This window comes from Helicoverpa zea, chromosome 17 (genome assembly GCF_022581195.2).
Source record: "Helicoverpa zea isolate HzStark_Cry1AcR chromosome 17, ilHelZeax1.1, whole genome shotgun sequence".
Lineage (NCBI taxonomy): Eukaryota > Metazoa > Arthropoda > Insecta > Lepidoptera > Noctuidae > Helicoverpa > Helicoverpa zea.
The window spans coordinates 5,608,611-5,625,404 of NC_061468.1; the positions used below are offsets into that span (position 1 = coordinate 5,608,611).

The 16,794-nt window shown below is 35.6% G+C and overlaps 2 protein-coding genes across 2 annotated transcripts in view; one reads left to right on the plus strand and one right to left on the minus strand.

Moving 5' to 3' along the window:
* LOC124638161 overlaps positions 1-13,599 on the plus strand; it is a 58,743-nt gene extending 45,144 nt beyond the window's left edge. The window contains exons 3-10 of the mRNA XM_047175046.1: positions 4,243-4,400; positions 5,520-5,663; positions 7,830-7,940; positions 8,021-8,154; positions 8,246-8,414; positions 8,489-8,928; positions 9,013-9,240; positions 9,323-13,599. Coding sequence (XP_047031002.1) covers positions 4,280-4,400; positions 5,520-5,663; positions 7,830-7,940; positions 8,021-8,154; positions 8,246-8,414; positions 8,489-8,928; positions 9,013-9,240; positions 9,323-11,764 — 3,789 coding nt within the window. The 5' untranslated portion in view covers positions 4,243-4,279 and the 3' untranslated portion in view covers positions 11,765-13,599. The remainder of the gene's footprint in view (positions 1-4,242; positions 4,401-5,519; positions 5,664-7,829; positions 7,941-8,020; positions 8,155-8,245; positions 8,415-8,488; positions 8,929-9,012; positions 9,241-9,322) is intronic.
* Positions 13,600-13,710: 111 nt separating this feature from the next.
* On the minus strand, positions 13,711-16,531 carry LOC124638163. Its single transcript, XM_047175047.1, has 5 exons — positions 15,766-16,531; positions 15,529-15,626; positions 15,097-15,452; positions 14,672-14,927; positions 13,711-14,440 (listed from the first exon to the last, which is right to left on the minus strand). The coding sequence occupies exons 1-5, from the start codon at positions 16,435-16,437 to the stop codon at positions 14,026-14,028; spliced, it is 1,797 nt and encodes a 598-aa protein (XP_047031003.1). The 5' UTR covers positions 16,438-16,531; the 3' UTR covers positions 13,711-14,025.
* Positions 16,532-16,794: the final 263 nt, after the last annotated feature.

Sequence of the window (16,794 nt, forward strand, 5' to 3'; positions counted from 1 at the left end):
TTTTAAAAGAGCAACTTGCCTATTTCTCTCAACCAGAACCATGCTCTATTGTTTTGTTCTTAATATTTTTTAAGCATTTCAAATGTAACAATAAGATTAACTCCATCTTTAAGAAATCTCAGCAAACTTCAAAGTCATCAGGCAATAGAATAGCCACTGGACGTCATGATAAGGCAATTTACGATATAAATGTATCCGCTCTAGTAACTCCTGACCTGATCGCTGAAGTACGGTATAAGACTATAATAAATGGTGCTCACAACCTATCAGATTATAATTATGTGGTACATCGTCACATTGTGTGGCCAGTGGCTCCCAACTTGCATGTAATAAATTGCTTGTAACATAATAATGACATTGCTAATTTATCAAACCATTAGTGTCTACGCAAAAAGTTGCAGATACGATGTTCTTGTAAGCTAAAGCGTATGCAACTGGATTCTTTGGGGGACCGATACATAACAGTATAAATAGATTAAGACGTTCGTGCGATAAATTGTGTGATGTTCAGTTTATGATATAAATCATGTTTAATAATTCGTGAAAAAGCGTTTGGTTTTTACCACACTACAATTTAACTGTGAAGTTTTTTATATTTTTTATTCGATTTCCCGTTTCAGGCTGAAATGCGAGTATATTATAACAGAACGTCATACTAACTGAATACAAAATTAGTATCGCTATTTGACTTCTTAACATAAATACCACAAGGGTAAATCAGTTGCTAATTTTGTCCCCATTAATAATTAATTAAAGTAATGCTAAGTAACGCAAAAGGATCGTATAAGGAATAGTGTAGATTAGCTCTGTTTAATGAGTGCGGCATGTATCCAAGGGCCTCCCAACGTGATTCGCATATAATTCACCAAGTACTAGCATTCCTTGCCATTTCAGGAAGCTGAAATACCTTCCAACTTTGTAAAATTGGCCATAATGCGTGGTTACTAAACGTCCCTTCGAGGTAGAAGGACTGCTTATGAATTAGAAGTCTTTTAACCCAGTAATCAATCTTCATGAGTACCTAGTGCTTCTACTAGGAGTAAATAATGTCTGGCAATTAACCAGTTCGACCGGCGTCAGTCCCCGGCGCCTACGGGTTTGAACGAACCTCTGCAATTTTTGCGATCCTGGTACACATGGCACGCACGACCAAATTCCTACTGCGTTAACGGTCGCCCTTATTACAATAACTTTAGACCTGGATTCCTTTGCCTGAGTATAATATGTAATTAGAACTGTAATGCGTATGTTAGTGTCCATGTGTGTATTTAGACAAACGTGAGCTAGTTCTCAGTAATGGGTGCAGATCAATCGTTATATTCTGTTATCTGTGTATGCGGAATCAATAGATGCATCTGCATAGATTTGTACTGGTCGACTTCCGCAGGTGTGGCTGCATGTATCTGCATAATGTTGGGTCTTGTGGGTGTTTCATCTTTTATAGTGCATTCGTTTATTATTTTATTAGTATTAGTGTAACTCCCATTTTACTGAGAGACTCCAACCAAAAAATTTCTTGACAAATTGTCACAGTCGCCAATTAAGACGAAAGCTACTTACAGAAAATAAAGTGAATACAGTTTTTACATATACGGCATAACTAAAGCTTAAACCTCCTGACTATTCTTTTAGAATAAATAAGTCAACCACTCACTCATTAGACGTACGTAAGCGCAGACTAAAAACACCAATCATGCGCGCACAAGATCGAGCACTGCGATGTTGCTATATGCTATTGCAAATGTCAGATGTTGATGATAATGTTGGCGCGACAATACCAATCAAGCGCCATGATTGGGTATATTACGGCAATCACAAACCCACTTGCATATCAATAAATGTATGTACAAGCAATATTAAGTGGCAGTCAGAAGGTAAAATTATTTCCAACGATGATAAGCCTGTGGAGAATCATTACTGTTTATAATTATTGGACGGCGGCGATATTTATTGTAATGCGAGGCTTTAAATATGAATTTTCCTTGACTAAGTCTAGGTTAGGCAGCTGGGAATGCAACATTGTAAAAATCATATAACTAAACATATTTTTAATTTAAGAAACAATTAATTCTTTCAAAGCTCAAGCTAACTTTCTCACAAGCCTATTCAGAACACTGATGTACTCGTAGGTACATTATCTGCTCCAACACTGATATTGTTCTAAATAACATAGCTAGTTGTTTCCCTGTCAATTAATTGCTCGTCAACAAAGAACCAATTAGCAGTCACATCAGTAAAGCAGACATTCCACAGAGCAAACACACGCGTCTCATACGTAAATCAAAAACAATGGGTTTCTATCATAAGAACAATTTCCTCGTTATTAATTCTTTACCTCCAGACGGTTCCGTTGAAATCGCACAAGTGTTTGCCCTCAAACTATTCATCGTACGCCGCAAACCACGTTTTCTTTACTGAAAACGTTTGCCAATGACGAACAGTAAAATCTAAATGAAACCCACTATGACCTTTGAGTCAAATATCCAAGCTTATACAATAGACTATTTACTTGAGTTGAGTTAAACGTATCCTCAACGCAATTGAATTTGAATTTTAGTTAGACGAGTAGTGGTGAAGGCCTAACAGGATCTAACAGTGAAGTAGTGAATTTCATGGCACAGGTGGCCGATTCAGAAATACAATTTATAGACATAATTTAAATATTTTAATTCAAACTAATATTGAAACACAAAGATTTTAAAAGTGATTAGAACTAAGGCTAGCACAGCTGTACCTGAGTGCAATTTCTGTGGCAAGCTCAAATGGCCCAGACAGCCCATCTTTCGAAAATAATTATCTAAAACTAGTACTGCAAAGGTCCGTAGCGATTAAGGAAACCTATTAGCGCTGGAGGGATGGATAACAACAATAAATCGACATCCGTCTAACGGACATACGAGTGTCCATATTTCAACCTTCAGTGTTAATATGTTACAAACTGATATTCTGAGAAATGATTGACTGTCAAGTCGGGAACCAGCTTAAATCGACAAAGTGGGTGTCTCTATGTGCGGGCCCACCGCTGAGCGAGTTTGTCAGTGTCATTAGATCCTAACATTGTCACTTCAATAATAAATTTTAATACCGTTTTTTGAGTTTTAAGTGCGATTTTGTTCGACAGTTAGATAAACACCTACCAATAGTTGGTCACGCGGAAACACGGCATTATGAAGAGTCAACAGTATTGACGCGTGCCCACAGCCGCGGATGAAAAGTAAAACAAATATGAACAGCGTCGTTTATGGATTGCTACAGTTGTATAGTGATTTAACAGAGAAATCTTACAAGTGTAGGTAAACTAACGCGGCTCGGTAACACACCTATAAAATGACGCGTCTACTCAATATTTGTAAGATTCACAGTTAATTGACACTGTTCGCGCATTTGCCGATTGCATGTCAAGTCATTCGCTCATTGCAGCTTCATTAATAGTGTGTTATTACTCCGTGTAAAATTGTTTGACAAATCTATATAACCTCTTACGGCCAGTTTCTTCATCAAAAGTTAAAGTTAAAGTTATGGCTAAAGTAAAAGTAACGGTTAAATTCAATTTTTCTATTAGTTTTGCTGTCACTTTAGCCTTGAAAAAACGAATTTGACCGTTACTTTTACTTTAGACATTACTTTAAGTTTAACTTTTGATGAAGAAACTGGCCGTTACTCGTACATCCCCATAAAGTTCGCGATATCTTTATTAACCCGTACCATATCATGTGAACATCGAACAATGCATTATGAATTTTTGCAGCGAAGCGTAAGCTTTCTCCACTCTTGTTATATACCACATCGCTTCGATTCACTATTTTCACTAAATTGCTTTCATTGGTACGTCGCATTCGCATCGTACATCGTAAAATGTTGTAATACCAATTCAACTATTAGTTTCACTACGTACCCCGATTCTAACAAGTTTGTTAAAGAAAACGAATTTGTGAAAAAGGATTTTCTTATTGAAAGTCACGGTCTATGCCAACGAGTTTTCACATGATAGTATAAGTTTATTGGTGTGCTCTAACGACCTTGTTTAATTTATGATCGTAGAATATTACAGCCACTAACTGTCCTTCAAGATGCCTCACGTTTTACGGCGGCATCATCAACATGTCTGATAGTGGTATTGTCCAACTTGACGACAGTTTCCCTCACTGTCGTCTGTAGTTTTCGATTCGAAGTGTTTGATGATGACCAACGATTGAAGAAACTGTCAATATTATTATTAATGAAGTCTCCTTTGTTCACCAGGTGGTGCTAGCGATGCGGGTGGCGGGAGGAGGTGAGGATGGCGGCGGCGGGGGGTAGCATGGCCGCCACGCTGCTGCTTTTGCTCTCCACGGCTGCGGCCGGCGCGCGTCTTGGAGAGCTCGAGAGGCGTGACACCGGCGACATCTTTACCATTACTGGTTAGATACACTACATTAAGATGACCTTTGTTCGATGAATTGATTAATAATAATAATTTTCAGTTTTTCTTATTCACCAATAATATTTTTACAGGTGTTTTGAACAGTCTTGCAATAGGTAGCTATTTAGCAACGTCAATAGTCTTCTCAGGAGCATTTGAACCCAGTTTACTCTCAAAGAAAGAAGGACTGCTTCACGCTATAAAATGAGATACTAATTCTGTAACTAGTGGTAGGCTATTAAAGTGCCTATTTACGGGAACCTGCGAATACCTCGTAAAGTCAAGACTAAGTTGCAAAGTACTATGCCATATCCATACCTCGTTTATAAACTCGTTAACGTCTACTGCTACCTACAAATGATTTTACTTAATTAGGCCACCCAGTCATGAAAGATTAATTGGGACATATTAGTCGTTTTGAGGTATCATTGGTACCTAATGCTAATGAAATCTCTCTACAATCGACCTGAAACCTACTTACCAGAGAGCCTATCAAACATCTGAGTTTCATAAAACAGTATTTAGTCTTGTCAGGGGTTCGCTCCAGTTAAGACAAAATGACGTTGCATGAAAGTACTAAAATATTGACCGCCAACGAAAAAAGTTTTGGAACCACTGAACTAAACTAAGGCATTAGATTCAAAATCAATTCTCGAAAACCAGTTGACAAATGACCCCATCTGTTTATGATCAAGACAAAGTAGGTATATACTTGAATGGTTCTCTAATACCACTAAATGATCAAGTATTATTAGTCATCCCGATCTGTCTGCCCGAAACGTTTGGTTTAAATAATCCCTACTAATGGTATAAATGCGAAAGTAACTCTGTCTGTCTGTTACGCTTTCACGTCTAAACCACTGAACTAATTTTAATAAAATTTGGTACAGAGATAGAGTTGAACTTGAGAAAGAACATAGTAAGTATAGTTTTTATCCCGGACTTTTGAAGGATTCTCTTGGAAACGCGATATAACCGAACTCGACGCAGGAGAAGCCGCGGACGGAAGCTAGTGTTAATATAACAGCGATAAAATCTGTAAAAGTAGTTTTATTTAAATGTCTAATGTTCGCCTTAGTGTCAGAAATCAATAAGTATTATTAATTTGCATTTCCAGGAGATGAATGCAGTCCGGCGCGATGTGCGGAGCACGGGGCCGGCGCACGCGCGCCTGCGCCGGGCGGTACCTGCGCATGCGCGTGCCCGCAGCGCGCGCCGCTCTTTAGAGAGGACCGAGAACTTTGCGTCGATGATCTACCAGGTAACAAATGGCCTAACGTAGCTGAGTAAAGAAAGTTTACACGGATGTGTAATTTACTTCTTTTATCTTAAAGCTGTTTTCAGAGATTATTTTGATTGAAACGAAATTTGGAATGATTCTGAGTACGGGCCGTACCTACTTGCCGTACCCCTTAGAGGGCATGGAGGAAGCACTTTATTATTCCAAATTATAATGATTAGGTACTCTAGTATTTTATTTATCAGACACGTGCCTTACTACAAAATAGGTATGTTATTTTCCTAATACATTAGGTATCCTAATCGGTGTTTTGTTTTTTAGTATCAAAAACCAGTAACATTAAAATAAAAGTTGCGTAAATCATAAAATACATCTAAAACTATGTTATTTTGACAACCTAGCTGAACATTTAAATTGATGTAGTCTAATAACTCATAAGACTTTTATAACATGCATATTCTTTTTAAATAAAATATTATACTGTAGCTTATTATTTTAGACAGTTCAGCGCGTGCCACAAAATACCTATCTCTTTTATTAGAATTCTCGACTCAAAACTAGTCGTCCACAGTTTTGGAAAATCGATATTACCTCTACAGGACGACTTTTATCGCTGGACGAAGTGCGAGTTAAAATTGATGGCAGTAATGAACTACACACGTATTAGTTACTTACAGTTCGAGTATCATTACGTTGAACCAGATTCCAGCTAACTGTCGTGAAACTGTAAACTTTTTAGTAGAAAAGAGCTTTCGTCAAGACTTCGCAAGTTTATACTGTAGACATCTATAGGAAAAGAAAGCTACGGTTCGGTTCTTGAGTTTTCTTTTACTCTATATTTGTTGATAAAAAAATGGATATTTAAATGCAATTATGTAGGTATATCTGTAAATCAGTCTCCTTGCAAATCTATCTTGTTATTCATGTCAAAAACAATATCTCTCACATTGTGAAAGTGTCTTCGGTTATTTGAAAATAGACTTCAGCTTGTTTTTGAATGGCTATCTGAATATAATTCAAGTTTCCACACGTCTGATCGACAGTATTGCTTACCGTTCGCTACTAATTAGTTCATAAATATGTATGTGTTAGCTGTGCACGTTCCTGTTATGAAAAAAAAGTCATAAAAATGTATTTTAAGCCGCAAAAAGATTGATTTAACGGTATTTAAATTAATACGAATATATAAAGATCGGTTCTGATTGGACTTCTTATTATTTTCAATGCCTGAGTCACATGTTTAGGTATCACTCTACAGAAATGATAAATAACATCTAGGTATTTACTTTTTTGGGGTTTATCTATTTGTTTTCTCAGAATTAAACTTTCAAAGTGTAAGTAAAAACAGTTTTTCCTCCTTTGGAATCGATATAATAGGCTAATAGTAAGGTAGGTAATCGAGAGAAAAATTATAAGAGCCCGTGGGAGCTACTCAACAAAGTGGCGTACTTTTCAATGGCAATGTTACGTCGGTCTCATGTGGGAAATCACTGGAGAAAAACAATCGAATAGCTTTCCATTTTCCTTGCTTTTTAATTAGATAAGTACTCCGCTATCTCGTACTTGAATAGATATTCCGATTTTCCGATGCTATCTCTGCATTTTACATGAGTTGCTTTGATTCATACAACTTTTCAATTATGTAGTTATCTTTTAGATTTACATTATACCATTTATTCTCAGTGCGTGGATTCAATTTGGCAAAATATTTTTGTGCTTTCAGTCCATCACACATAATATAATTAGGAGTATTTCACTCCTTAACATCCCAATTCCTCTGAAATGATGGCTATTTCCAGTTTATAATTTCAATTTTTAAGAGAATTGTACGCCATAATTACACTTTGGGTTCGAAGACTAAATAACTTAGGAGCGGTGGCGTGATAACAACCGCATTTATCCACACTTACCGTGTAAAAGCAAGGGTCTCAAATATACAATGATAATAACACATCGGATTTTCGAAAGAAGCTTATTTTACCGAATGGTGGGGTATTAGTCTTAATTCCTTTACAAATGAGACGTCCAATAAAATGTTACGAATGGTAGGTCCCGGTGAGGTTAGTCATATAATGAATTTGACAAATATTTGTATTGAGCCTTTGGCAATGTCGGTTTTTATAATTTTTGCAGCTACATGTTATTGTCAGTATGTAATAGTATTGTGTAATGTATTGTGTTTTACAGAATGTTCGTTGGCTACATTTGGGACAGGCAGCGCTGTGCAACGGATACCATTCGTTTATTTGCCACTGAAAGGACAAATCATACATCCATCACGGGAGATAACCTTTCAAGGTATGTATTTTTGTGGCATCTTATTTCGAAATTTTTCGTTATGTATGAGCAATTTCTCTATTAATACTTTCTTTCCACAGATGTCAAAACACCAATATGCGCAGTATCAGGTGCTCAATTTCTTACAAGAAAAGGCTTTCTCGATCTACGGAACACTTTGGACGCCGATGTCCCTTTCAACCTATTTCGTGACGAAGGCAGAACATTTCTACAGGTAATTTTCCCATAGACTCAGTATTTGTTTCAGTTAATTATGTTACTAATACAAATAGAAATTTCTTATAGCAATTATGTGATTTTCTCAGTGGAGCGGGGAGAACGATGTGCGTGCAAGAATGACCGGGCGAGTAATGGTGGTTCGATTGCTGTGTCGTGATGTCGCCGCGACTCCCACGTCACCGCTTGATTTGCGAGGGGTGTTCACGCCTTGTGTCGCGTTCAGGGTGCAAGGAACTCCGCCTAAACCTTATTCCAGTATGTATGCTACTTTAAATTTACATTTACATATCTTCTTTTTTCAAGATTTATTGACAGGGTCATATTTTCAGATATAACAGAAGTCCAATTCGCACCAAACGCACAAACATCAGGATCTTCAAGCTCTGCAGGTCTGTCAGTCTCCGAGTATGTGGCTATCGGCATCAGCTCCCTACTTCTAGGTCTCATCTACGTTGCATCAGTTTTCCTGTTCCTACACATCCGAAAACGACGAAAAGCAATGTCTGATGAAGACGGAAACAGAAGAAAGGGCGTCATAAAGAAAGATGGTTCTATAATAACAGAACGAGACATCGTCAGAGTAAATAACGAACGAATTCAAGCACTTCCCAATACGATGGGTCAAGACGATGGAGTTATTAAGAAAAATCCATTGTTGAACATCAATCGTCAGCACCACGAAAACAAAAACTTTACGAGTGATTCGAGTAATGTATCAGATTCAGATGAGTTCTGTGATAGTGCTCGAAGCGAAGATAATTTATATAACGTAAGTTAATAACCAAAATAAAAGTCAATTTAAGTGTGTTTTAGAAATAACGGAAGTATTACATGAACTTAAATACCTTTTCAGAATCAAACAACAGCAGCTGTAATCCATCAGCATTACGGTGACTTCAAAGTGAATAAAAATGATAATTCAGAAGTAAGTCATCGAGATGAGTCGGGCATTGAGAAGCTACCAGACGAACACGTGTCTATCGTAGAAACACAAGATGATAGAGAAATAGCGCGACCAGTTGGCACAACACGCAGGAAATTGTACTTTAATCCAGCTTATTTCGAACCACAATTAATGGCGGTGAGTTAGATACTTATTTCTATTTACTCGAAGTAAATGTTGCAATGGAATCTCAATCCAATTATTGTACTAAATGTTACAGGAACCTCCAGCAGCAGCCCTCGAATTCTTAGTCAAAATCCGTGAAGTAATCGCAATAGCAAAACACAAAATGGCAGCGAAACGATTCCAACCAAGTTTGAACCAAATACCAGAAGAAGAAACATACCCTTCCAATGGAAATAGTTTAGACATGTATCAAGGAATGGGAAGCCAAAGAAGTGGTAGTGTCATCAGTTTGAAAAGAGAAAACAGCAGGAAGAAAAACTGCATAGGATGTCCAGGTTGCAAGACAGACGGTGATGATATACACCAGATAGCAAAGTACAATATCCCAGCCTGTGTTAACTGTCTTACCAATAAAGGAGATAAGCAAAATAGTATTCGAAAGTGGCTGGAAAATATTCCCACGGCAAAACAACATTCGTTGTACAACGAATTTTTACCCACAAATCAAAATGGTTTGGCAGAATCGCTTTTATCGCTCCCTATCAGTGAAAGTCGGCGGAAAGTGAGGAAGCAAAACAGTTTTACAAGTTCTAACTCGATGTATATGGCAGATAGTTTTTCAGTACCCAAGAAATCATCAACGTTATCTGTAAGATCGGAGCCTACGATGCGCAATTATAATCTACCGCTACCTGATTTTGAAAACACACATGGACAACGGATCGATTTTAATTTGTACTGTCAAACAGTTGCTCGTGTTGATGATATCAGACCCATTGGCTTAGGTGAATATCGAACTGTGAGTCTTCGAACTGCCATAGAAAATGCAAGGATTATGAAACAGTTATCTAATAAAAATGTTTTACCTGATATGGTGAATGAAGCTATAGCTCTTGATCACTGTACAAAGTCTTACAATCAAAGTAGCTCAGATGAAGAAAGGATAAGTAATAAAAATTCTAACAGTCTAACTACTAACTTTAACTCGAGAAACACTTCTGAGAGCCCTTCTGGAAATGATTATGAAACTGACAGTTTGGAAAGAAGTACAAACAAAAAAGGTTTATCAACACCGACTGAATATCCTGATGTACCATCATCACAAGCTAGTCCAAGTTTAAGTAATGCATTGCCACTTGAAGAAGAGCTCACAATGAGAAACGCTGTCTACAAAGTTCATTCTAGCAGCAACAGTAACACACCATCCCCACAAGTCTGTATTGATCAAAATCATTATGAAATAATAGAGAAAAATCAACCCCCTCCATTCGAACCTCCAAAAGCTAGTTTAGTTAGTGAAGTTTATGTAAATAATACTTATAATTTTGGGAGCACCCCAACGTCACCTAGTGGCTCTGAATGTTCCATGGGAAGTCGTAAATTAGTTACGACTACTAACGATACGGAACCAAAACCGGGTTGTCTAACTATTGAAGTCAAAGACCCTCCTGAAAATTACATAAAAATTCACGAGTCAGATGGTTTTGAGCCAGATACTTTAGATAGAAAGCATCCTAAACATAAAGACTCAGAAAGTACATATTTTAGTAGGAAAGATCTAATAAATCATATTGAAAATAAGGATGTTCCGCCAAATCAACATAGGATACAACTCAGAAGTAGCGGCACGTTCCAAAAAACGAGCGACAAAGTTGATCATCCGAATAAATTCAACAGCCTCAGACATGAATACGAGCCACGCAAAAATGTATATGAGCGTCCGAAATTATCAGCCAATATTTACAGCGGTGCCAAAAGTCTTGAAGAAAGTACTGATGATACTTGGCAGGAAGCCGAAGAGTGGACCACAGAAGAAGGGAGAATATTAACGTTAGAATTGAGGCATTCCAAAAGGCAGAGGCAAAGCACACCTCCCACGATAAAACAATTGAAGAATCTGGCCAGGCCCGACGTGTTACCACCTTTGCCGCCTGCGGACGAGGACCCAATATACGAGCAGCCAATATTTCCTCCCAGGAAAGTTGAGACCGAACTAAATGGAATCGATCCAAAAAATGTGACTGGCAGAAGCCTCAGTCCGAGGATATTTACAAAGAATATGACTATTGACTCCTCCCACGATAGTTCTATAACTCTTGATTCGCATTATGGACCTTCCTGCAGTCCATTGAGAGCTTCTGTCCAATCACAATCCTCGGAATATGAAAACATGGAGTCCGTCAGAAGAGCGGGCGACATGAGCAGGACTTTTGTTAGAAAACGTTCAGGCAGGGGTAACAATGTCAACACAGATACTTTTGTAAAAGGAGCTAAGATAGATGGACATTCTAAAGCAAGGTTCCGAAGAAAGAAAGGTTTTAATGTACAAGATTCGGGATATTTGAGCAGTGACTCTACGTCTTCAAGACAAGTGCCTAGAAAACTAGTGGTTGCTAAAATAGTGAGTTGTAGTGAAAGTGACGACACTGAAAACGAAGCTCGAAGTGAATCCGGTGCTGAAAGTATAGAGACACATTCCGTTTACTTTGATAGCTTTCGAAAGATGCAAACTGAAGTCGAGGACAATTTCAGTTAGAAAGTTATTATTTTAGAATCGTTTATTGAATGTTGAAGCTTTCTGATGACTGTTAAAATGCATTCCTATTAATATAAGTTGTGGTGCAATAAGAATACTTAGGTAGACAATGAACTTTGTGCAATATCATGTGCAATAAGTAAAATGTTTAAAATTATATTTTGATAAATTATATACAAATAATCTTAGATTAATAATATTTTATGACGATTTTTATATTTTTGTACATACTCTTCTACTTAACACTATATTTAAAAGAAAATGCAATAAGATTAGTATTATAAACGTGTATAACACGACATAAAATGCAATACAATATATCTTAATTAAGTATATTCTTAATGTTAAAATTACCTCTTACAAATCGATTTTATTTATTTTTAAGAAACAAAAAAATAGAATAATTAGTCAATTAAAGAGGCCGGACGTGCAATGCAAGAATAGAGTTAGCAAGCAATATTAGTTTTAATTTATTTTTATTTGTACAGTGTATGAAATGTTTTTTTTTTTTATTAGGATATTTTTTTATTTGTATATATGGCAAAGTGCGAAGAGTCAGGCAGCAATGTTTAGCTTCCTAGTACCTGACAGTATACAGTGCTCCAGAGAGGATCGGCAATTGAATCATCCTCTCCGTTGTTTTTAGAGCACACATATTTTGGTTGTGGCATTAGACTTTAGTTGGGAACAAACGATCGTGAGGCATAAAATGCTGGCTTTTTGAGTAAAACAGTAGGAATATGACGAAAATATTTTTTTCCGTAATAAAAAATCCATGGTTTAAAATTAAGTTTTTATTTTTTTCAAAATTCGCTTCACTAAAACTTATCTCCGTACAAGGCTCTTGTTTTTAAAAGACATTTTTTTTTTCAAATATTTTATTTTAGCATGGTGAATAATGACGTCATATTTTAAACTATTTTACTCATTATTTAGTCGGATTGTTAGTTACCAACAGTCAGGGGTTTTAAAGGTAATGGGTTATTTTTATTCTAGTTTAACTTGACTTTATTATGTAAAATTAGAAAGTAGCTGATAAAATGGTGCTAACAAAACGCAAAAGGGGGAAACCGGGTACTTATAGTTTTAAGTTTTACATGTTTGTTTGAGATTTGTAATGTTAGTACTTATTTGGTGAGACAGCTTTCAAAAATAAGTAGCAATAAGCTGTTATGTTTATGTAATTTATTTTTCTACGCAATCAAGATGCAAATTATGTGCCTTAGGACAGAATTGAAACTGAAATAAGGACATAAATCTACCCAAGTTTGGGATATAATTCTAAAGTAGTTATGCTAATATTTGTTTTTGCAATTATGAACATATTTGTTTAAAGATCTACACATGCTGCTGTACTCATTTATCAGTATAAATTGTAGGTACTACACTTGAACTTCTTGTATTTTGAAAATCGTGATTGAATTTAGATAGTTGAATCGGTGACAACCTCTTTTCAAATTGAAATGTGCCCCTTAGCCGATATTGTAATAATTCAGGCAAAAAATGCCTAATTTCCTTTATAGTTTTAAAACTGTATTAGTTAAATTAAAACTGTAAAATGCTCAATTTGAAATAAATAAAAAAATATAGTAAGTAATTTTTTTATTTGTAGGTAAAATATTTTCTCAAAAAGCTCTCTTTACAGCCAGTATTTAATATTGGCTATTGTTTGTACATATTAGTTTTATTAGTCTAATTTGTTGTAATTTAATACTTAATTTATTTTATTATCACCAATAAGTTCATATTAAGTTACTGATAAGGATAGCCTGAACTAAAAGTTGGCATTTTGTAACAATTTACTGTACTGTTATTATTAAAGAATGAGACACAAATTGCAGCTATTATTTTTTACACTCCACAATGAATATGACAATTACAGATTTAACTTTATATACATTAAGACATTATTAACACCACTGAAAAGGGGCAATAACACTACTGAAAACCAAGATCTAAAATTTTTAATGGCACATCATTTAGTACTTACCTCTCTAACAGATTCAGATAATTATGTAGCTGTCGCATTTTATCACAGATTTTATTTAATACTACTGAGGGTTGTAGACTTATGGTGGGTCCACGCAGACTACTCGTATATTTTTTTCTGCGCAAGAAATCGGTGCATATAAAAGTTTGAGCCAATAATAAGTCCGCACAATGTTCTTGACTTTAAGTTTGTACAGATATTTGTACAAACCATATCGTGTAAACCCATCATGAACCTATTAAACGCCATTTATGTATTGTCCAACACTTTTTCAATCAATACACATGACATCACTATCAGGACTATCTTGCACATCATCATTCAACAATTTAACACTGGCAGCTTCTTGCCTCATTCTATTTTTAAAATCCATATAACAGCTCTGTCCGGCAGCAAAGAGGTCTATTTCACTACCTATTTTACTTTGAACAACTGTGTCTTTGGACTCACCCATCTTCATCATACATTGGTCCAAATATTTAAGTACTAATTTTGACCGATTCAATATTGAAGTTCCATAGTCCTGATAATTGGATAAGAGTTGAGTATTTTCTGTAATATCTTCATTATAGTGTGATAGTTTGTTGTCTTTGGCTGTTATTTTATAGTTAGGGGTGGTGATGACTATTGTTAAAGGGATGGCGTCTTGTATGTAGTGTATGAAAGCCAACACTTGAGAGGGAGTCCTGAAAAAGAATAAAATATAGATTTTTAGATCAGGTAAAATTGTCAACTTATTGTTCCAGTTTTAGGCATAGCCGGAAAGAGTTTCGTTAGGCTAGACATCAAACAGGTTAGTATCAAATAAAATTAAGAGTGCATTTGGTCAGTGGGTCATCTTAGGGGCTTGACTTTCGTTCTTCTAAATATGAATAGTCAAGTAAGGTAAGATACATAATAAGATTATTATATTATACCTTGAAAATACAGTTAAAGTCAGGGCTTCATTTCCATTTACTAGCCCATTGTTTATAACCAGCATTAATCCATTCAGTACATGGTAAGGGGACTTTCTATGAATAGCAACATTTTCACAGTGAAGCACTTGTTCCATTTTCAAATATTTACAGAACACATCCAGAGACAAAGGTTCATCATTGTCTTTCTTTATATGCCTTGCTATGAGATCCGTTTTTGTGGTAGTGGCCAGTATTGCTAGCAAGGTGTTTGAGTCTGGAATTAAAGTTTTTTGTTTGCATTAAAGTCTGAACAAGGAACATTTTAATATGAACCTTATATTCGAAGCATTATGATTGAATTGAACTTATTTATATTGCCTGATACTTTTGAACATGCAATATGTTTACACAAAACACTTGCTATAACAAAAATCAATACAAACCCATAGGCACACTAGAAAATACATCAAACTCCTCCCCCATTGTATCCAAAGAGGATAAATACACATCTTCAATAGGCAGAAGGAATTCCTTTCCATTTTTTTTATAAAATATGATACCATTGAACTCAATCCTGCTTACAATGGAATTTTTTAATTCCTCTAAATCTATTGTTACAACAATAGCAGAATCTATATTCTTTTTAATTGTTTGTGACCTTCTTTCTTCCCAAAAAGGTGAGGTGGTAGACTTTTGGAATATTTTGGTAGTGTATTCAATTGAGTGCAGGATATTTTTTGAGGTGCTTTCGTTTATGCCGGTTTGACCATGGATAAGCATGTGAACATCTTCGAGGTTTCTGCAAATTTATGTTCAATAATGAGAAAGGGTTTTTAAAGCATAATATTTGAAGGAAGATTTGAAATAATACTTACTCATTGTTTAAATTGCATACATTTAAAACTATAACCACCTTCTTATTGCAAACTTTAATCCAGGGAGTCTGTGTGTTGATTCTTAGTGCGCTTGCTATCTGTAAACATTCATTTAAAAAATACAGTACTAATTCCAGGTCATTTACTTTTCATCTACTGAAGTTGCAGATGGAAATTGAAAGGACAAAAAAGTTAAGTATTGATTGTTCAGCAATTATTTAGAAGAAACGTAATTACCTCGTTTGTGCCACTTTTGAATACAGAATCATCCAAAGTAGGATGTATCTTCTTATAAGTAGAAAATGCCACAGATTGATGTAAATCCAAAAAGTCTTTGTATGTTTTCTCATTAAATTTTACACTGTACTTTGCTTCAATTAATTTTCTTTTCAAATGGTTTATTAATGGCAATGTGTCATCGTTTTGCTCATCAGAAATTGCCATTGATACATCAGGACACTTATAGTTCTCAAAATTATCATCAAAGGTTAGTGGTACTGCATCTCCAATACAAAATACTCTCAAACTTGCCTGCCCACTGCAAGTAATATCACTTATATCGTACCTGGCCACATTTGAAACTCTTTGGTGAATAAAAAGTTTGTCCTTCCTAGACAGAATAGTTACTGTTTCTCTTGCCACTACCAAGTAAAAAAGTTCACATTCCGTATTTCTGATTATCTTAATTTCTGTAGGATTGAGAATATCTGGCAGTTTTATTGAACATATCAAATCTCTTCGGTAATATTCTTTAACTTCACCCCTTTTTGTACATATCGTTACATCGATGTTTTTGTTATCACTTGGATGTTCATCGTAGAGAACAAAACAACTTGTTTCGCTTAAAACTGATGCTGGCACCAGCTTCGTTAATACTTGCCGCACATTTTCAGATAGTTCAGATGTCATATTCACTGTTAAATTTACACGTTTATCTTAGAAAATAAGTTTATTACGATAAAAATATTTACGGTTTCCCGCTTCCCGTCGATTGTTGGTGTCACTGTCAAACAAATGTCAATGTCAAAATAGGGTTACCAAAGTCAAAGTACATTTTTCCTTTCTTCAATTTGTATTAGGTCTATCTGCGATCTACTGCTTACATCTTTTGTATGGATCAATTTCAATGTTTAATTGGCAAATGTTGGAAAACCGTTTAACATTAAGTTTGATTTTAAGTTAAGAATAGAAACCCAGCGTTTGTCCCAAACATTGTTAGTTAAAATTTACATGAAGTCGATATGTAGTTTTATTTTAATGATTATC